At 28.4% G+C, this 23,485-nt stretch overlaps 6 protein-coding genes across 6 annotated transcripts; 5 read left to right on the forward strand and 1 right to left on the reverse strand.

The window, feature by feature from the left end:
- Positions 1-1,264: 1,264 nt before the first annotated feature.
- Positions 1,265-1,816, forward strand: GO595_007676 (uncharacterized protein; the record flags this gene model as incomplete). The annotated part of the gene is made up of 1 exon (XM_067921165.1): positions 1,265-1,816. The coding sequence occupies one exon, from the start codon at positions 1,265-1,267 to the stop codon at positions 1,814-1,816; it is 552 nt and encodes a 183-aa protein (XP_067772239.1).
- Positions 1,817-2,721: 905 nt separating this feature from the next.
- On the forward strand, positions 2,722-4,128 carry GO595_007677 (ABC transporter family protein; the record flags this gene model as incomplete). Its single annotated transcript, XM_067921166.1, has 1 exon — positions 2,722-4,128. The coding sequence occupies one exon, from the start codon at positions 2,722-2,724 to the stop codon at positions 4,126-4,128; it is 1,407 nt and encodes a 468-aa protein (XP_067772240.1).
- A 3,002-nt stretch (positions 4,129-7,130) lies between these two features.
- Positions 7,131-7,553, forward strand: GO595_007678 (ras protein; the record flags this gene model as incomplete). Its single annotated transcript, XM_067921167.1, has 1 exon — positions 7,131-7,553. One exon carries the CDS (start codon positions 7,131-7,133, stop codon positions 7,551-7,553), a length of 423 nt encoding a protein of 140 aa, XP_067772241.1.
- A 3,887-nt stretch (positions 7,554-11,440) lies between these two features.
- Positions 11,441-11,920, forward strand: GO595_007679 (uncharacterized protein; the record flags this gene model as incomplete). Its single annotated transcript, XM_067921168.1, has 1 exon — positions 11,441-11,920. One exon carries the CDS (start codon positions 11,441-11,443, stop codon positions 11,918-11,920), a length of 480 nt encoding a protein of 159 aa, XP_067772242.1.
- A 3,121-nt stretch (positions 11,921-15,041) lies between these two features.
- Positions 15,042-16,967, reverse strand: GO595_007680 (TKL family protein kinase; the record flags this gene model as incomplete). Its single annotated transcript, XM_067921170.1, has 1 exon — positions 15,042-16,967. One exon carries the CDS (start codon positions 16,965-16,967, stop codon positions 15,042-15,044), a length of 1,926 nt encoding a protein of 641 aa, XP_067772243.1.
- Positions 16,968-21,172: 4,205 nt separating this feature from the next.
- On the forward strand, positions 21,173-21,775 carry GO595_007681 (myeloid leukemia factor; the record flags this gene model as incomplete). Its single annotated transcript, XM_067921171.1, has 1 exon — positions 21,173-21,775. The coding sequence occupies one exon, from the start codon at positions 21,173-21,175 to the stop codon at positions 21,773-21,775; it is 603 nt and encodes a 200-aa protein (XP_067772244.1).
- Positions 21,776-23,485: the final 1,710 nt, after the last annotated feature.

Raw genomic sequence — 23,485 nt, forward strand, 5'->3', positions numbered from 1 at the left:
ATACTTAAATATCAAAAATATATTCCAAATGATTAAAAATAATATATACTTATTGAATATGTTCACTATGTCAAATAAAGTATATTATAATAATGATCATTTTTTCCATCAGGAAATGTTTCTTACTCAAGCTTAGCTTCGATGTTTTGCTTATTGAGGTTATGCAATTCCAATTCCTTGATGCAAATATTTTAAATCATATATAGGAATATATGAAATACTATATTAGTGATATTTATTTTGTTATGTTAGATCTGCAAATACCTCATTTTTAAATAAGTCTATTCCCATGAATATGGTATTATCAAGGTCATATCTTGGAAATGCATATTGTGGTTCTTGTTGAACATTTTGTGACATTAACGTGTCATCCTGATCAGAATTTATTTCATCAATATTCATGGATGGTCTTTGAATAATCATTTGTATGAATTCTAAGTCAGCTTTATTGATTTTTTCTTCATCATCTACATAAATCCTTTTGATTGTACCATCTTGATCAACATCGAACGCTACTAATTTTTTCCAGAACTTGCCTTTGTTTCCCATAGGAATCAGAGAATAATATAAAGCAATTGAGAACTTTCGAAAAATGTTATAAAAATCAAATGTATGAAAAATTCTATATGTGTGAACCATTTTTGAATCACAAATTTGATTACTTAAATAAATCTTTGATCGTCAATGACATTGAATTTTTCACAAAAAGATATCGTTCAATAGAAAAACTTATTTTTTTAGCTGAAATGAAAACAAAACACAGTTGCCCACAAATTCCCCTTCTTTTGGGAATGCAGATAATCAAAAAGAAAAATAGCCCACATTTTAAATAAGATATATTTCAGTGTTATTTGTTTCCCTAATCAATTGATTTGTATTAACTTATTTTTTTGTAATGATTTATAAATTTCAATTTTCATTTTTAATTTTTATAGGTGTAGTGCGCTTAGCAATTATGTAATTGATTCATGACTTCAAAACAAAAACTTAGAACATATACATTTGTATTTGACAGTTTAACTGAATTTAATAGTATTGAAAATACATCATCACCTGGGTTTTTACGAAGCCGGGATTTTGCATTTAGACTTTTATGAATTCGATAATGCTATACTTTAAACTTGATTTCCATCAGTTAACACGCGATTTTTTCAAATCGTTTTGATCGTAAATTCACAGAATTTTGTTAGATTTATATTAGGCGGGTTGTTATCGTAATAAAGTTCTCAATTTTACCGGAATTTCTGCTATTTACATTAGAAAAATGGATGACTATAGTTTTTTGTCATCAGATTTTAATAAGTTTTTGTCACTTCAACTTAAAACGCAGAAAGCTAGAGAAGGTTTTGATGTAAAGTTAATTGCTCCTGTCGAACTTGATGCAATTTTGTATCTAACGTATGATCTTCAACAATTCATTCTTAAGCCGAATGGAAAGTACACAACATTTGATGCAATTGTAATTCCGATTTTTTCAATTATATCTTTGAATACAACAGAACCAACGACAGCAGTAGATTCAAATCCAGAAGTACACTTAAGATTAACACTTCCTCCTTTTGCTGTTTCAATTGCTTTCCCAACAGATTGTCGTTCTTTTTCAAGTTTTTTGGAAACTTTAGAATTTTTGAGAATGACTCTTAATCAGTCAAAATTAACACCTGCACAACGTGAGATTCATGAATTGGTAAAAACCAATGAAATACTCATGTCGACAATTGAATCATTGCGCTCAACAAAACAACAGCAAGAAGAAGTTATCCAAGAATTGGCACAGATACTGAAAACTTTAACTGTGCCGCCAAAAACTGAATAAACGTTTATTATGTACGTTTAAAAATATTTTTCCTTCGCTTTAGATTTGATTTTTTTACAATTTAGATGTTTTGTAAATTACTTCATTTCCATCCGTTTATATTTGAGAAATAATTATTTATTCATTTAAATTAATACGATTATTTTTTTTTCGAATTTAGAAATAATAGTGAATTATTATATCCTCAATACTAGATTTTTTTCCCAATATTAGCACCAATAAGCGTAATTACAATTTTCAAGCAAAAGAATAGTCTGATTTTATCAGTAAATTTTCCCAAAAGTCAGCTTTGGTCCTTTGCACAAGTAAATCATACAAATTTTACTTTTTCCTTTTATATAAAAGTGGACACAACAAAAATTTTCCATTGAAATTTCCAATCATTTATACAAATTTTGAGTATAGTCAAATCCAACCATTCATGATCACTTCATTATTCCATGAGCTATGCTGACCTTCATCACCAAATATCTTCAGAATATTCAGATGAATTGTCTTTAAATCCACTACAAGAGGAGCCTGCTGATTTAAATCAGAAGGAAGAATTTGGTGCACGTCTGAGATTATATAAAATGTTATTTAAATATCCGAAAGCATGCCTTGGAATAATCCCATCAATGTTTATTGGTTCTGTTCCTATTATTACATTTTTGTTTGTCGGAAGAATTATTAATGTTATTAGTGAATATGAACATTCAAGAGGTCAAATAAATAATTTTAATGAAATTAAAAGTTATTCTTTATATTTAGTTATTATAGCGATTATCATAGGCATTTGCAAATTTTTAGATGGATTTTTATGGACAAAAGTCGGTTCTGAATTTACAAATGATTTAAAGTTTAAAGTATTTGATAAAATTATGAAAAGCGATATATCATTTTTTGACCAAAAATCTATTGGTGACATGCTTACATTACTTGGTCAAGAAACAGAACATGTTCAATTTGCTTTTGGTCAAACGAAAGGGCAAGAATTTCAATTTATTGGTCAATTTTTAGTTGGTATTATAATTACATATTTTTATTGTTGGAAAATTGCATTAATTGCTACATGTACATTACCATATTTTATATTTTTGATTTTAATTTTTGGTAAATTTATTGGACGCCATTATAATCTTTTATATGTATATACAGGAAAATCTATTACAATTGCAGATGAAACCTTATCATCAATTCGAACAGTTAGAGGATTTAATCGTGAAGAAGCTGAATATCAACGATTTATGGTTGAAACCAAAAAAGCTGCTCGAGAAGATCAAAAATCAGGTGTATTTATATCTTTTTTATATACTTTAATTGATTTTAGTGTTTGGGTAATTGTTGTTGGAGATACATATTACGGAGCTCAATTAGTAGATAAAGGGGAACTTCTATCAAGTGATTTAATTTCGATCTTTGGTTTCTTATTATTTGGTTGTATTGGAATTGTTATGTTACAATTACTTTTACAAGGTGAAGAACATGCAATTCATTCAGGAAAAAATATTCTTGAAATATTAGGAGAAGAATCATCAATTCCATTTGAAGGAGGAGAAATAATTGAAGATTTCAAAGGTCATATTGAATTCAAAAATGTTTCATTTAAATATCCAACACGTGATGTATATGTATTAAAGAATGTTTCATTCGAAATTAAACCAGGAGAAATGGGAGCACTTGTAGGACATTCAGGATCAGGAAAATCAACATGTATTCAATTATTAGAAAGATTTTATGATGCAACAGAAGGTGAAATTTTACTTGATGGCAAAGATATAACAACACTTGATCCTCATTGGCTTCATCAAAAAATTAGTCTTGTTTCACAAGAACCAATTCTATTTCAATTGTCTGTTGAAGATAATATTAAATATGGTCAAAGAGATGCTACAGAAGAAATGGTTATTGAAGCAGCTAAAAAATCAAATGCTTTTAACTTTATTGAAAAATTGGAGGGTAAATTTGATTATTTCGTTGGAGAAAAAGGTGATACTGTAAGTGGAGGACAAAGACAACGAATTGCAATTGCTCGTGCTTTAATCAGAAATCCAGTAATTTTAATGGCAGATGAAGCTACTTCAGCACTTGATGCAGAAAGTGAGAAAAAGGTTCAAATAGCTTTAGATGAAGTAATGAAAAATAGAACATCAGTTGTAGTAGCTCATAGATTAAGCACAATTAAGAACGCCAATATTATTTATGTTTTTGATTCAGGTGAAATTAAAGAAAAAGGTACTCATTCTTCTTTACTTAAGAAAAAAGGTTATTATTATGAACTTGTTAAAATGCAAATCAAAGAAGATCACAGTAACATGAAGAAGAAAAAATAAACATTGATATGTTTGTATGAATAAAAACATAGATATAAATAATTGAATTATTTTAAATGCATAATTTCCTTTTTAGGATAACAAACTCAATTTTGACACAATTTCAAATTTGATAATGAATGAATTTATATTATTTATTCATATACTTCACAAGATAAACATCCGAAATATGAACCAATTGCACTCGTTAAGTGGAAGAAACAATGAGAATGGAAAATATATCTAAATAAAGGCGTCCGTGCAAAGCGCTCAGGGAAATGTGATGACCTAAAGCACAGTCCGATGCCCTGCCACAAGAATGTGATCACTCTCAACTTGATGAACTTAATCATTGTCTGATCAATTCCGTTTATAAGATAGGCATGAAACATTAGTGGAAAACATAGAAAAGAAATAAATGTGCATAAGAATGTGCGGAGCCAATAAATTTTGTAGTGAAGAATGATTGGAATCAATAGGATAAAAGTGATAAAAAGGATTCCATAAACAGTAAGATACATCTTTAGAAGATCAGGACGGCTATCAGAGAAAAAACAAATTGTGTCACTAAATAAGTAAGAGAAAATTTGAATTGCAATTCCATTTACATCTAAAACTAATGTCATGTTGTACATTTTTCGGCTAAAGTTTCGGAGAGTATGATATGCTGCCGACATGAAAAATGTAAGAGCACAAAGATAATTAACAATAGCACATCTTTTATTTTGATAAAATGATCTGTATATAAAAAAAACTCCAAAAAGAAAATGAACATAAATGTTTGTTGTGTCTGTATGAATTGTGGTTAGTACATTCCAAATAGTTTTTAAATTAATTGGTTGACCAACCATTATTTTGTAATGTGTCATATATTCATTATCGCAAAGTACAACCTTAAGATCTTCCCATTGTTTTTGTAGAGCTGGATCAGGATTATCGAATTTTTGTGGGTGTCTTTCGTATTTTAGCTTCCCGCTCATTGAACAGTTCACGAATGGCTTACGATACATAAATTGAATAATATTTTACGGTTCTTAAACTGCTTCAGGTGGAATAATGTAGTCTATATTGATTCAAATTTGCATTAAATATTTGTCCTAATCATAATGACTACCTGTAATTCCTATAGTGCTAAAAACTAAATAACAGCTTTATTTGTTAAATTTGTTCTCATTTGCCTCAAAATGATAATAAGATTCATAAAGGTTGCGCTTTTTGATTATTTCAAATTGAATAGATTATTTCGAACGATAGATATTGGCGCCAACACCAATTGCATGGAAAACAGAAAACATAATTCAAATACTGAAGTCTACAACAGAAACAAAAAATTCATTGAAGAAAAAAAGAAATGGGTTGAAGAAAATCAAAATTTTAATAAAGGATCAAATCATGAATTAACAAAATTTCGAAAAAATGAAATTCAAGAAGAAATTTGGGATAAAAATGGTTATATAATTCATTGGAATAAAAGAGATCAAGAAAAAGTGCAAACAGAGCATCAACCTAGAGTTTTGACTCCTCGAAGATTAACTACACAAGAGCAAAAAGATTTTATTGAAAGAAATGTAGATAAATACTACAAGAAAAACGAAGACTTACAAAACAATAGAAAAAAAGAGAAAATCAAAAAAACATATGATTTAAATGAATTTTTTGAAAGACAAAATCAAGCATCAAAACGAAAACTTAAAACAAAGGTACCTCCAAGAAAAAAGCATTCATATATATCCCCTAAAAGCCGTGAGATAATAAGAAATCTTCGTTCCCAACCTTCAAAAGAGATAAAAGAAGGTGATGAAAAAGAAGAAGCTAATACACATAAACCAGATAAATCACCAACAAAATATTTTCGAACAAATGGTCTTAGTATTGAAAATGTTGAAGCTCAAATTATACTTAAAGATATAAACATGAGATCAATGAGAATTGAACGTTCTTTAGAAGAGATGAAAGACTGTACTTTCAAACCTGTTTTATATGATTCCAAAGAAAAAAGAGATAAATTAGCCAAAAGATGTGAAAAACGAAAAAACATGGCAAACAAATCAAGTCCGAATGAATACAAATATATTAGCGTTAACAAACAATTTTTTATTGATCGTTCACCAAAACAAGATCAAGGAAAATGAAAATTGTTTGATTTTGTTAATGTATCAATACCTTTTTAGCTTTGGGAGTTATTAAAAAAAGTGTGATATACAACTATTCCCAACGACACACCCTAGTATGTTTGTAAAAATAAAATCTGGTCGATTTATGAATGATCAACTTCACAATGAAATAAACAAAATTCAGCTGAATTTTTCAAATGCAAAAGCATATAAGGAAAAACGAGAATTGTTGTGCTTGTTATTTTTGTTCTTTTGAAATAGCAAGTTATGGAATTTCATTAATTTTTTTGTTTGTATCTCTAGAGATATCATTCTTAGAGGGTTCCATTCTATTTCATTTCCCATGTTCACATTAATTTGTATCAGAGTAATTTCATTTGAATTGAATCATTTTATATCATTATAATTTTTTTTAAAGAATCTATGTTTTAATCGAATTTAAATGTTTTAGTGAAACTTTTACCAAATTTTGTATTTTAAACAAGGTCATTATCATTAAATGTTTGATCGATTAACACATTTTTTGTTGGGGATAAAAATAAAATCTTCATGGATTATTTTTATTTCTGACATACATTTAATTGAAATTTAGTGTCTGAAATCACATGGATAGTTGAGAATACTGTGTAAATCAATATTTTTCTCAATGTGAACTGAAAATATGATGCCGGCGTAAAATTCACAATTTTGGTGGTTGATGACAAACCCAGCAAAAAGATGAAAAATACTTCAGATACTAATGATACATCAAATTTACCATGTGCAAAAGTTGTTTTTGCTGGGTATTGTTCAGGAAGAACTTCTCTTATCAATAGATTTTTAAATGGGACATTTGAAGAAAGGATAAATGCAACAATTGGAACTAACATTGATTCTAAGAATGTAAGCTTTCAAGGGCATTCTTTTGAAATGATGATCATGGATCCTAATGGTTTGGAAAGGAATAGTTGTATGAGATCTATGTACTATCCTCAAGGAGATGTGTTTGTTATCGTTTTTTCCATTCGAGAGCGTTACACCTTTGATAGAATCAAAGATTTTTATGGCGAAATAACGAAAGTTGTTAATAATCCAACCATTTTCTTATGTGCTAATAAGTGTGATTTAACCGTTGGTAATGAAGTAACGCATGAAGAGGGAATTAAAATGGCCCAGGAAATACATGCTGTAGAATACATCAAAACAAGTGCTTTAACAGGCGAAGGCGTCGATGAGCTATTTGAAAAGATAATCGAAAAGTGCTATATTGCGAAAGAAAATGAAAGCAAAAATTCTCAACCTGCGAATAATGTGAATCAGGAAAACAAAAATAAAAATTGCGAAATTGCATAGCTATTGGTATGTAAAAATTCTTATTAGTCAAAGTTTTATTTTTTTTAAACAATCTAATTTTTTAATATTACAGTGAATTCCGGATTATCCATATTGGACATAAAATACCTTTTATATACATTTTTGGTGATTTACGATTTGTGATTCTTAAATAATAATATGAATAATGTATATTTATCTATTATGAAGAACTTATTTCGAAATTATCCCTTAGCGGACTCGACATCATAAAATAAGAATCACTTTTAATAACAACACTTAAAAAAGTCAAAAATATTAATTTATTTATTTTCTTATTGAAATTACCCAACTAAAAAATGTTATCTTTAGAATCCAATTATTTCCTTTAACTCCATTAACTGGTTCACAGTTATATTATACAAACTCTTTGTTGACTGTTCGTTACAAGCGGCCGGAGTTGCGAATATTATTCTATACTCACATTGACTCATCTCAACAGTACTCAACAACTTATTCTCACTCCAACACATAAGCACAACATCAGATTTTCTTCCTCTTCCTGTCTGCCAGCAATGTTGGCCATTTTCATATTCCATTGTTCCGTTTTCATAACTACGTAAGTTGCTGAGTTTCGTATGATCTTGTAAACGAAGTGCTGATATTTGCTTGTTGTATTGACGTGTAAGCTCGTTCCCTGGTGTTGGAACATCAGCAGAGTCAATAAATAACGTGATTTGCCAAAGCTTGATAAGGAAATCACGGAACGAAAACGATTTCGTGTTTGGCGCTGTTGTTGTTACTTCGCTTTCTTTTGGTTTTTCATTGTTTTGCTCATTTGGTTCTTCTGTAACTTCTTCCGTGACTTCTTCTGTAGCTTCGAACGAGCGAGATCTGATCTGATGAAGATTTTAAACGTATAATGGGGTACCCTACTTTTTTTGGCCATGTGAAAATCTCGAAACAAAAATGGCCAGCAAAGAAGAAGTCGAAAATTTATTTAATTGCACACGTAGTCCAGATTTACCCTATGAACAACGTCAAAACATAGACAAAATCTTATTAGATTTAACTAACCAAGCATCATTTTTTCCAATTCTTTTTGAAATATCAACTGAGGGAAAGGAATATTTGAGTAAAATGGCACTTGTTTTTCTTAAAAAAACTATTGATGCCATATATTCACATTTATCAAATGATGAAAAATCATTTGTCAAATCACATGTTATGCAATTAATTTTTTCTGTTAATGACTATAGCTTAGCAATTGATTGTCTTAATTCTATTCTTTTCGTTGATGATCTTGAAAATCCTCAAGAATTTTTTTCGTTTATTCAAAACAAAATAAACACACATCCACTTCAATCCATTACCTTACTATCTGTTGTTTTAAAATTTACAAGTGAGGAATTTATTTCATCGAATTTCCCACTTTTATATAATTTTGTTCAAATTGGGCTTACATCAGAACAATTAATTGGTCCATCAGTTGAAATCCTTATTATTTTATATCCTTTTCTTGCCACTCATCAAGATATGGCAAGTTGTTTAACTAAAATATCTGAATTTGCATGTCAATCATTTGGTAAACCATATTTTAATTCCATTTGGAAAATCGTTGCACTCCTCTGTCACGACAAAGCGATGCCAGAATCACTTATTTTACCCATTTTTCAATATCTTCTTCAAAATGTTCAAAACCCACAAATTGAAGTTATTTCTTTAACACAATCGCTTCTCTCTATTTCGAATTATTTTTCTTTATTTAATGTTGAAATGATTACTGCACTTCTTGATGCAACTTTCTTTTTAGCTTTTCGATATTTTTGCGAAAGCTTTACACTTCCAAATGATCCACTTACATTATTAGAAATCATATTAACAAAACTTCCAAAACTTAATATATATCCAATGATAAAAGAAAGAGTTATTTCGATACTTTCTCAACCTGATGATATGAAATATCCAACAGCAATATGTTCATTAGGATTTGTTGTTTCTTATACTCCAGATATTGCATTAAAAGATATTCAATTTTTAATTTCTACGCTTCAAAACGCATTAAATCAAAATAACGAACTTTTAAATGCTTCTGTTTGTTTTGTATTAAATCAATTTAATGAATCATTTAAATCATATGTTCCTGAATTCTTACCAAAGATTGTTCCATTTTTAGCAAATCCAAATGATGAATTACGTAAAAATGCTAATGACGCAATACATAATTTTTGTCAATTAATAGATACCAAAATTCCAGACTTCTTCCAAGCAATTTGGAGTATTAAAAATAATATACCTAATGATGATATCCCAGGATTTATGCCATATATTGCAACGGCAATTGAAAAAACAGAAAATTTTGGCGATGCTGAAATCGATGAAATTATTTCAACAATTGAACCAATATTTTTAAATCCACAACAATCTAATATTGATCCAGCATATTTTCTTGTTATAATATCATCATTAGTTTCACAAGTTGATTCACTTATTGATGATCTTTTACCAATTACTATACCAATACTTGACAGATATGTAATTAATTATAAAGAATGTACGAATGATGATGTGTTAGGTTATTGTTTAATATATATTGGTGATATAATTAAAACATTTCCTGAAAAATCAAATGAATTATTAAATTATGTTATAAGTTCACAATTAATTGCAAATGATTCAACAAAATCTGATCGAATTGTAATAGAAGCATTAAAGACATCAAGTATTACAGCTAAGTATATGGAAAACCATGAAATGGCTGAAGCACTTCAACCGATTTGTTGTAAAGTTTTAAGTTTTGAAGATGAAGATTTAAATTTAATTCCAACAGGTGTACTGTGTTCACTTTATATTGCTAAATTACTTAATGAAGAAAGTTCGAAACAACTTTTCGATCAATTATTTACATTTTGTATGAACTCGAAAGATTGTCCTTCAGTAGCAGAAGCAACACGACCATTAATTAAACTTATAAAACATGCAACAAATACAAATTTACAACAATTTTTAACAGATGCTTATCAACTTATCGAATGTTTCATACAAGGAAATCTTCCATCAAATGATTTCCCACCACTTTCAGGTCAATGTGATTTAATATATATGAAAAATTTTGCTTTTTTAATTGGGCAAGTGATACGTTATCCACATCCATTTGTAGATCAATTATGTTTATTTATTATTAGTGTATTAAATTCACCTAATGAAGCGGCACTTTTTTCATATATTGGAGCGTTTTCTGATGGAATTAAATTTAATACTATTAAACCCGAATTTATTCAACAGTTCTTTATAAAAGTACCGGATTTAATACAAAATCATTCAAGTGATCCAGATAGCCAACAAAATATTTCATTTTTGTTTAATATACTTTTACAAGTTCATCCTGAATTAATTAATGTTGTGCAACCATTCATACAAAATATATGGCAATGGTTACAATATGGTCAACAACAAATGGGTGGTTACGAATTACTTGTTTCGAATGCTGCTTCATTTTTCTTGACGTTGTTTGCGAATAATTATCCGATTAATGAAGTTATATTGTTAGCTTCATTAAAAGAAATTCCTCCTTTTGATAGATTAGAGACTTCGACAATGTTAAATAATGTAATTAAAATTTTGGATACAAAACAAATTAATGAACAAATTATCGAACAAATTTCTTTCGGTTTTGCTGAAGTTTTATTAATGAAAAATTCCGAAATTCAAGAAAGAAGAATATCACAAGAGTTATTCATGTTAGTGACTCAAAAATTTAGAAATATTATCCAAGCATTCCCTCAAGTTTATAATAGAATTCAAATTAAGTATCGAAAATCTAAAGCAAAAATACAAAAATTAAATAAAGTGATATAGCAATGTAAACCTTTCAAATCAGTTTGTCTCAATTTCAAAAAGTGTCATGGCTGGCCACTTTGTCTCCAAAAATGAGCGATAATAACACTATTGCTTCCGAATTTATAGCAGCATACTACTATAAATTAACTTACGTGCCAAATGATATCCAAAAGTTTTATAATCAAGAAAAGGCAACAATTTGGCGTCAATCAATGGAATCTTCAAACGCTATTCCTTTCAAAGATGCTAAAAATTTATTAGTTCCTACAATTACAAAAGGAAGCAAAGTTAGCGTCTTGGAATACAATATCTTAAATGTCGAAAATGGTTTCATCTTAAACGTTTTCGGTAAAATCGAAGAAGGAGAAACTGCTAGAAAGTTTGTTCAAACATTTTTCATTGAAATTGTTAAGGCAGAAGACGTTTCTAGAATTTGCATTATTTCTGATTCATTAAAGTATGAGTCAACTAAGGAAGAGGAAGAAGCACTTCAACTTACTGAAGTTCGTCCAAAGAAACAATACAAGAAGAAACCAACACCAAATAAGTTCGTTTATAAAGCTGATTAAACAGTCATATAATTTTTATTTTATTTTAAAATGTTATAAAGGAAAATTCATTCGAAGTTAATATTTTATATATTTATTTTTTCCGAATACATCATTTTTATTGTATAACAATTTATAAATTTTGAAAATATTCTGGTTTTACCTTTGAAATTGGGTTTTTTAATAAAAATTTTATTGATAAAATACTGTTTATATAAACCTAATGAATCAATTACAACTTTCATTCAATGATTGGGCTTATATTGATCCAAAAAACACAAAGAATCAACAATGTGCTTGGGGAACATGTGGTGTATTTGCACATTCAATAGGAAATGTTATCACTATTTACTCTGAAGATAAATATTCATTTCATCCTATAAAGAATATATCTATGCATACTCCATTGATTATAGCAATTGCTTTATATGATGGAAGACTTATTGGTGCACGATCACTTCCTTATTTAGTGTTTTCAACTCAGAATGGTAAGATTATAGTTGTTGATTTTTCTAATTATGAAACTATTGCTGAATTTAATTGTAATAATGTAATTATTGTTTCTTTAAAGTGGTCATATACTTCTCAGAATACATTTTTTGCAGGAACAAATGATGGAAAACTTATTAGATTTGACATTGAAGAAATAAATGGGAAGCATCGTATAAAAGTTATATGGAAAATATCATTTGGAAAAAGTCCAACTAGTTTTATTTGTATTGAACCAAATCTTGGAAATAATATAATTGCTGCTTCAAAACATTGGAATCTTTTAATAGTGGAAAATATCCAATCTAAAGAGCCTTCATATATTCAAAGATCTTTTGAAATGAATGATTCTAATATGTTAATTGTTTATTGTGATTATTACTTGCTTTATTCTAATTATATCATATTATGTTCGGAAACTAGTGCATTTCTTTATTCAATTCATGATAATATAATCTGTAATTTTATTTCTGATGATGGTATCCGTTATATTCAACCAATTAAAAAAAAGAATCAAATAATAATTATTACAAAATCGAAAATTAGGATTTTAGAACAGCAAAAAAATAAGAATTGGATTTGTTGTTCTATGATTAACTTTGAAGAAAAATTTAGTAAAGCATTTCGAATAGTAAAACTTATACAATCATATGATAGATTTATTTTAGTTACATCTGTAGGCTATATTAATTTAGTAGAAATTCGTAATAATAAATTATTTATTACAAAAAGATTTCAATTACTTTATTCACGCCCAATGGGATGGGATATTTATGATGGATCAATCGCTATTGTTAACGAGAATGGAATACTTTGTATTACTAAAAAATCACCTGAAGCAAAATTTAAATCAGATTCTAACTTTAGGATATCTGATTTTCATAGAAGTCAATCTTTAAACCAAGAAAGACCTTCAATTGTTATCAGAAAGCCTACTCGCTCACTTCAAAGTAAAGAAACATCAACAGAAATAAAAAATGGAAACGATACAACTTTTGAAAAATGTTTTCATATATCGAAAGGACCTTTAAATTTTGTAAAATGGATACATAATAATAAAATATTATGTTATAATATAAATAGAAATCTAAAAGTAGATATTTGGCTTGTTGATCTCAAAAAAAGAAAAGTAATTCCATATGATCAGGATAGAGTAAAATTTATTCCTTTTCCTTTGACAAAAGTATATTTAAATTGTGATAGAACAATATGTTGTATTATTTTTGGTGATTTATTTGCATCCTTCATTTCATTAAGTAAATTTCCTCAATGTATTGGTGTTTATTCATCTAGAGAACCTTTCTTGTTTTCATTCGGACCGACTCCATCCATAGCAATTCTTGCTACAAATTCAAATTTGAAGTTATCTGTTTTAAGGATTTCAGAGGAGACTGTAAAAGTTGTTCCTCTTAAAATTAAATTAAAACAGGAAATATCTATTATTTCAAGGATTGAAGAAGGGTTTTTATTTGGAACAATGTTAGGTGAACTCTTTACACTTAATATAGAAACTAATGAATTTTGTGAAATTGCAACTGTTTCAAATAGACCAATTATTGCTATAAGGTTCTTAGAAAAATCATATTTATTAGTTGATGATTCAAGAAAATCATTTATTTATTCAAATGGAAAAATTCATAATTTTAAAAGTAATATTCAACAAATTTCATTTACTTCTCCAAATACCTTTCTAATTTTATATTTAAATAAAAAGAAACTTGTAGTAGAAAGTCAAAATGGGAAAAATGTTAAAGAAGATCCATTAACATATATTCCACCATCATTATTACCAAGTTTTCAATGGTCACTATATATCAAAAAACTAGTTTTAACTGATTATGATAAAACAAAAAATATTTTAATGGGATTAGGTCTTCCTTTAGTAAGCTTAATTTTAATGGAAAAGAAACAAGATGATGAAGATATAAATGGATTTTCCATTTTATCAAATGTGATAGATAAAGTACAAGAAATGATTCCATCAACATCACTTTCTCATGCTTTAGCAAATAATAAAGAAGAATCAATGAGCATAAGATTGAATCTTAGTTTGGATCATCCAAATTATGCAAAAGAAATAATGAAGACAATATTCTATTCTGATGATATGAAAAACAATGGTTTTGCAAAAATTATCGCAATGAAACTTCTTGATTCTGGAAATTATATTGACGCTTTTGAAATTATGGTGTTATCTGGTAACTGGGAAAGCGCTATAGAATTATTGATTGAATCTAACCATATTTTAAATGCCATACATCTAATGAAGTTTAAAATGAATAAAGAAAATCAAGAAATGATTGAAAAACTGGTATCAGGCATTATGAAAAATGATTCCTTGTTATTGATGTATGCAAATTTTTGGAATCTTGATTATATAATCAATTATTTTAATCAAAAAGGTCAAGAAGAAATAACTGAGTTACTTGGCAAACTCAAAAATATACAATGTTGAATATACGTTACATCTTGAAATGAAATAATATATAATAAAAATATTTTAAAAATAACATTTTTACAATGGTTTATGATATTTACAATTTACCTCTTATTCGATTTTTTAAATTAAATCGTTTTCACTTATCTTTTTATGAATTATAACATAATACAAATAATAGTAAAATTCCGTAATTCTATTTTATTATTAAAACATTCATCTTAATGGAGTCAGTTTATCCAAACTTTTCGTTTTTTGTTGAATATCCAAATTTCCTCCTCTGTAGTTCCTTGACGTTTCCGCGTCTCTTTGCGTCCTCGCTCTTGTGCTTCTGATTGTGACGTTGTTCATTCTCGATCTTCTAATTGAAGAAATTTTTTCTTTTGTATCGTCCTCAAACTCAAAGTTTAAGTCGACCAAACTATTCATTGCACTTTTTGCTTTGGTATTTTCGTTTATATCTTCAGTTTCGTCAATTTGACCAAAATTCAATAATTCAATATTTTCGTCAATGTTCATATCTTGCGACATAGTGAAGGGATTGATTGACCTTCTTCTAGAGTTGCCTTGGTATTCAATTTCTTCGGGTACTTCTTCATCGCTATCACTATATATTTCATATTCGTCTTCTTCTTCTTCAAGTGGATTTGGTAATGGTTGTGTGGGAAATTCATAGTTAGGTAATGCATGGATTTGGGCTTCGACAAGTTCTTCAGATGTGACATTTTCAGATTCTTGATAATCATCAAGTATACTATGGATTATAAAAAGAAGGCGTGCACGCATAGAACGTGAAATTGTGTCAGATGAAAGCATGGAAAGAGCAAATGGTACAACTGATATGAGTTTTTGTGAAATTTCTATATCTAGAAGTTGTAGAAGATCTATAGCAGGGTCCATTGCTTGTGACCAATGGCGTAAATTCCAAAAGTCAGATAAAGATGGAATAATGGATTTGATAGTAAAATCACTTCCTAAGCGTTTAGAAATAAGAACAAAAACACACATTATAAGTTTAGCCAGTTCTTGACTCGAAGCTGATGCGAGACGATGACTTAAAGCTGGTGTGAGTTTATCTGATATAAATATATTTGTCATTTTTGGTATTACATATGGAAGAACCTTTACACAACTAATACTTACTGATTCATCAGTTGTATCAAGGCTATTAAGTATTGTCGGAATAATTGTTGAATCATAATAAATTGGTGAAACACGTTTAAGAAGAACCGCCATGTATCGTATTAACGTTTCACATATTTTGGGGTGCCCTTTTATCTGAAAAATTGATGTTAACGGTTTTATGATTTCCTCGTTGAATTGGCTGTCTTTTTTGTATTTATCTTGGACAGCGAATATTATTGAAAGCAAAACACTACATAACTCAATATTGTTATTGATATAAAACATAAAAATAGGCATGAATTTGGATTGTATCATTCTAAAGGAAAATGCATAAATGATATCCCTAAGTCCAACAAAAAAGTTCAAAAGGTCATCAACATCATGTTGTCCTATGTCATATATGTAATTAAAGACAGAACAAACAAGTGAAGTGAATGCATGTGAATTTACAATTTCTCCAAAGGTTAATCTTGCATTATCATTAGCAAGCATACAGTTTTTAAGTAATTTATCGAAACCTTCTGGAAGATTATCACATGAGTTAATCGATAAAGGGCCTTTAGAATCCTTTTTTTGAAATATGAAAAGACATGTAAGAGCAAACATATAAACATCAGCTTTTGCAGTGAATCCACGACCCATTATTATCTCTGGTGGAAGGAATTCACTTGGGAGATGGAAAATTGAGTTTGGTACCCATGGGGTAAATGGATGTTGTAATGTTTCATTTTCATATTGGAATGTTGTAGCATGAATAAATGGTCCAAGCTTAACTGAGAAGCGATGATTTATAAATATGTTTTGAGGAGTAAGGCCGAGATATGCAATTTTCATGGAATGTAGATCTTTCATAACATTAGATATAGATTGAACAAGATACAGTCCTTCATCACGTGAAATCTTACCAATAGATGTGATATTCGAAACAATATGTTCTGAAGCAAATCCTAAAGTATTTTCAATATATCCTATTTCTAAGATTTTAAGGACCATAGGATGAGAAATCTTTTGCATCATTTGAAGGCTAGATTCACAATGTGAAAGAAAGTTATGTCTCTTTTTTTTACTTTTTTCATTTTTTTTAATTAATTGATAGTCAATTATCCAAAGTGAGCAAGATTTCCCAGTTGATTTAATCGTAGCCTTATGTACTTTCCATATACCAACGTCGAACTTAAAAACGATGTTTCCATAGTTCGAAGAGATATCTGCTCCCATTTTGCACAAGCTGCCGGATAAACCATTCAATTCTCCATCGTTCGCCGTTCCAACATAAAAAAGCCGAAAATCAAACCTCCGAAACCGCCGAAATAAAAAATCGGCAGTATCGGTATCACTTTTTGAAAGTGATTCAATCAAAGCCGATCAAAAAGTACTGCTAATTTAATTCCATTTAAAAAAATTTTTAAATTTTTTTTAACGCAAGTGGAAGTTTATTTACTTTTTTTTTTCAAATTACAACCATTTGCTTTTTTATATTTTATAAAAATATAAATAAATCAAATTATCAATATTATGAATATAAAAACGCTCCTTGTCCTTCGCTAATAGCCATTAACAATTTCTTTTTCAAGATTTCCTTCGAACTATATTCAGGCACTTTAAAGTAATTCGAACACGTCGATGCAGTTGGTAATGCATCATCTGGATTTTGGCCTTTTTCGACAGCTCTTTTAGCTATCGATAACTTTGGGTTTAAGTTTGCTAATCCACCGACAGGTAATCTTTCACAACCTGTAATGAATTTAATTAGCAACGCCTTTTGTTTCGGATCCATTTCTAAAATTGTTTGGAATAACATATTAATAACAGGCGATTTAGAATTATAACCATGTTCAAGGATAACATATTTTTCTAAATCATTTTTCGTTATATTTACATCTTCACCAATAATTAAAAACTTTAAATCTCTAGATGATAAAAGTTTAAATCCTCCGCGTTCTATAATCGAATGAAAACCATCGAGAAAACGCTTTCGAATTTGATTTAATTTAGAGCCACAAGTAAAATCAATTATTAAATTTGTATATTTCGAAAAGTTTTGTTTTGTAACAAATATATTTTTCCCATTATTACATAGTTCTAAATCATCAAATCCTGGATAAGTGAATGGCATTCCTTCTAATCCTTCGAAACTTAACAATGAATTATAAAGTCTTTCATCGACTTCTTTTAAATGTATTTTATACCCTTTAATAAACTTAAAGAAAGTATTACTTAATGGTATTGATAATAATGAATTCATTTGTATTGCTTTCCCACATAACAGACCTAATAAATAAAACATTTCTGGATTAGCATTAGGTGATGGGAATAATCCATTTTCAGAAAATGAATATTCATTATCACTTAATGTAGAATTTCGCCACATATTATATTTCTTTTTAGCTAATTCTTTGGAAAACAAATCAAAGAATTCATGAGCTGGTCCTAAACCAAAACCATTTTCATTATGAAATGATATATCTAAATGTATTGCAGATGGTCCAATTTCTTTTAATAGTTTAGAACCATCTTCAAAGATATGATCACGTCGAATTATACATGTAAATGTTTGACGTCCTTCACGTAATATTTGATTTTGATGAAATATCGTTGAATATGCAGATGATAATGAAGAATAATAATCTAATGATATGATTTTAAATAAAAGAATTTTATAACGTGATGAAAATAAAAATGGATAATGATATGGAATGATAATTGATGGCGAAGACATTGAAATAATTCCTGTAAATGTACTTTTGGAATTAAGACGATGTTCAATCGACTTAACTTTATGACTTAATTTAGGTGAAATACTATTAATCTTTTCCATTATCTTTAAGAAATCATTAAATTTATGATTTAACTTTAATTCTTTTGGTATTGATTCACCATATATTATAGGATTAGGTTCAACTTCATCAATTAATTCCATATCAAAGACTGTCGATCTAAATAATGATATTAATTGTAATGATCGAACATATGTATTATATGTAAAGTCTAAATATGAATAAACTTTATCTTTAATCTTAAATGAAAATCGTTTATAATTTGGTGTATTAAAGATTCGATGTAATATACCAATTTGTGTAAATGATAATCGTGTTAAATTTGGTATTTGATATATCGAATTATTATTAAGTTTTTGTTCTAAATATGTCGTTGTTATTTTATTATGTTCTTGATTCCACCAAGCTTCGAACCCTACAAATTGTCCATTACTATATATAGTAATTACTCCATAATTATTACCTTTATAAATAACATTATATGGTATTGACGTTTGTATTAAATCATTAGCAGTCTTTCGAAATGTAGGATCATTAAATAATGGTAATTGGATTACTTGTGCTATACTTTCCATAGTTTCAACAAGTTTTGTAAAATCTAAGTTTTGTATACTTTGTGACTTCGTTAACATTTTTGGTACTTCACTAAATACTTTCGACATATAAAACTCAACTGGTTTAAACTTATTCTTGGACATAAAGTCAAGTAACTTCTCAATAGTATCGATCTTCGCATTATTAAAACTATTGTTAGATGAATTCTCTAATCGTCGTGTTAATATTCGTAACTTTTCATCATACCATACTTGATATGCTTTATTTTGTTGTGTTGATGCTTGTAATGCTTCAAATAAACCACTAGATAAATATATATCTTCATTACCCGTACATGTAACTGTTAATAGTATCGCATGCATCGATGATATTTGTTGTCGTTGTAAATATGTTACAAGTTTAACAAATACTTTGTTCGGAACTTGAAATGTTATTATCGAGCGACAAACTATTAATAACGCATATGATAATTTAATATCAATGTCTTTTTTCTCAATGAAATCTATACAATATGGATGTATAATATTAGCTAAGCGTTCAAGATTAGTCGCACATTCATGTGGCTTATCCCAATACCCATCTGGGAAATCAGCAGCTGGAAAGATATTTAATAATAAGTTTAACATTTGATTGATAATTGTATTCGATTTTTGACCAAATTTATTACATGAAAAATATTTCGCATATGAAATATCGCCATCAACCCATTTTTGTGCAAACCAAACTTCTTTACATTTACCTTTACATGTGGTAATTAATGGTTCAATGGCATCGGGATCATCGCAAATTGATAATGTTTCAAATAAGATATCATATATGTTGTTGGGGATTAAAGGCATTGTGAATGAATTGATTAAATGTGAAAATGTAATAACGGATAAACGACGGATGATAGTGTCGTTGTATTGGAGTTTGTTGGCTATTTGATTAAAGTGTTTAAGTGCATCAGTTTGTGAAATATGTTCTGTTGTGGTACAAATACATTTAATGACAAAGCGCTTTTGGTTTGTCATAAGTTGGTCAAAATGTTTTAGAAAGATATCAATGCTAAATAAAGTAGTAATTTTTTTGGGATCAATTTCATTTAAGGCAATTATAAGTTCAAAGGTACTTTGTGCCATTCGACGACTAAGATCCTGATTGAGTTTGGTTAGAATTAAATTGTATATGAAATTAGATGATGAAATCTGTATTGGACGGAAACTTTTTATGATGTTAGCCATGAATGTGGTGGTTGCATCATAAAGGTTTTCGTTGGTTGTTTTTGAAAAAATATTAATGATTTTTTCTGTTACAATGTTAACATCTAATAATTCGATTACATTTGTTTGGCCAAATAATATTAGTTCGTTTAGTTTCTGTATTGATTCTAGTTCTTTTTGCTCATTGCCTGAGTTGAGGTTTTCGACCAAATCTGGGAGTGAAGCGAGAATTCCGTCTAAGTCCATCCGACCTGAAATCTGGCAAAAAGTGATAAATTTTAAAAAAAAATTACCCTAAGTTGACGGTTAATTTTACCGTAAAACAAAAAATGGCACTTTAAAGACTTAGAAGAAAATTAATATAAAATTCAATTTTACAATCAAAAGAAAACTTCACTTTCCCTATCAATATTTATTTGTACATAAATAATATAACAAGGTTAAACAAATAATAAGAATTAATTATAGTGAAATGATGAAAAGTGATTTTGGAAGTTGAGTTTACAAACATTTATTTTATAATTGAAAAAGTTTTCTTCCGACCAAATTATGAATGGTTTATTTTTATAAATTCTTTGGTTAAAAGATCAAATAAAATCCATAACTTAAGATGGAAGATTGGTTTAACGATCCATTTTTTCAAGATAATAGTGATCCATTCGAAAGCATGAATAGGCACTTTCAACAAATGCATCAAATGATGAATAGTATGTTCAATCATCCATTCTTTTCATCACCTTACGGTTCACTTGGATTTGATCAACCATATCACCAACAAATCCATGGGCATGGATATCCTAACCGAAATAGATCTGGCAGAGTAATGGAAGAACAAGATGAAACAAGATATCAACCACATTCAAATACACCAATTATCGAAGAACCTGATTCAGATGATGACACACATAACTATAGTCAACCTAATTATGATAGATCAAATAGACATACTCATAGTCGATATAATCAACCTCATGATACATTCTTCTATTCATCTTCAATGTCAACATACACAGGCCCTAATGGAGTAAGGCATGCCAAAAAGAAAACGTATGACAGTACAACTGGAAAAACAGAAATGGCAGAAATGCGCATGATCGGCGATCAAGCAGTTGCTCGAAAAAGAGAAATTGGAAGAAATGGGCATGTAAAGGATATGTTTGACAAAAGCAATATTGATGATGATGAGATTGAAGATTTTGATCATCGATGGAATAATCTCCATAGAAATAATGCATCTACCTTAACCTATTCAAACCGCCATCCCCATTCACGCAGTCCACAATTGAAATAAAAGCGAAATTATTTGATTAACTCGTCTTTTTTTATCAACACAAAAGAAATTAGATAAACATTGTTATAGAAGTTATTAACATTATTAAGTTTAAAACAATACTTGAAAAATTCTGTAAAAAAAGATAAATTTTCATTTCTTAAGCTCTCGTTTCGATAGCATCCTAATGTAATGAAAGTTCCCAAGTGAATTTGTGGAAAAGTTTTTCATTACTTCTTGAACAAGAAGGAATTGATATTGAAGTTAAAGATATTGACTGATATTATTTGGAATTTATTTTAATAATTTTCTATTTCAAAATAATATTCGAAAATTATTTAAAGTAATTTATACAACACTTATTTGAGTAACTAGAAAAGGTTATAGAGAAATAGTTGGATTACTTTTTGAGCAAAAAGGATTTAATGTTTATGTTAATTTTTATTATAATAATTTTATATTTTATTGGAAAATTTTTCAAATTTTTTGATACAACACTTATATTTGTAGCTCAAAATGGTAATATAGAAATAATTAAATTACTGTTTATTCAAAAAGGAATTGATGTATCAGCTATAAATGTTAATACATTTTGTTTGATATTAGATTATATTATTTTTTCTTTCAAAATATATATATATATATATATATATTTCGAAATTGTTTAATTTATTTGAAACATCATTTTTTTATGCATCGAAGAAAAATAGTGAAATTTGTTCCTTAATTAAAGCCAAAATTTTCCCTCAGAATGTATTCACTAAATTTTAAAATATAATTGATATTTATTTTTATCAACTTTTTTTTAATAATTATTCAAATACGTATATATATGATAGTTATTTTTATTTATATTCATATTAGAATATAATGCATTCAACAGGTGGATCATCTGATTCCTCTCCCAAATCATTTATTTGTCCAGCAAACAAAATCGCATTCGAACTCTGCTGTATAATGAAATAATGAAATGGTTTGTCTACTCTAATATAATAAATTGTTGGTGAAAAAATGCTCAAACCAAATTTATACTCAGCTGAAGCTGCGGAAGCAACTGCACCTTTCTCATCAACATCAATTTTCGCAAACTGGTATGTGTGGGTAATGTTTGAGTCATTATATAATTTAAGTTCTTTAAGTTCTTGGTCAAAATCAAAAAATGAATCGATAGAAAACTTCGGCAAATATAATACGACTTTTTCAAATTTCATATTAGAAATCAAAGATGAAAATGTCTCGGCGCTATACGTTGGAAAGTCTCCTATATGAACAAACATTTCATAATCTTTTTGAAAAGGAATGAGAACCATTTTTTTATCTTCTGATATCTTTAAACGACAATTAAGCTCCATCATATCAACAACAAGTTTTTTTGTCTTCCCATAGAAAACTTGCTTTATACTAGGTTTAAATTGTTTTTTCCATTTCCCTTCGAAATGAAAAACATTAACGAGAAAATAATTTGTAAGTGGATCTAAGTCTTCATTGAGTATCTTGCAAATGTGTCCATGCGTTTTTTCCTTACAGTATTGATTTATAGTATCTTTAGATCCTGTTATTGATAAAGGTTGAATAGATCCATATTTTTTAATAAATTCAAGTGTTTCGGGTGAAATAACATTTTTATTATACCAAACTGAATTTGCTGATGAAATAATACCATCATCAAATTGAGGTAAAGGATCAGAGTTTGGTGGTAATTCAATGTAATTAAAAATTTCTTCACGAACA

This window comes from Histomonas meleagridis (genome assembly GCF_020186115.1).
Source record: "Histomonas meleagridis strain 2922-C6/04-10x chromosome Unknown contig_55, whole genome shotgun sequence".
NCBI lineage: Eukaryota > Parabasalia > Tritrichomonadida > Dientamoebidae > Histomonas > Histomonas meleagridis.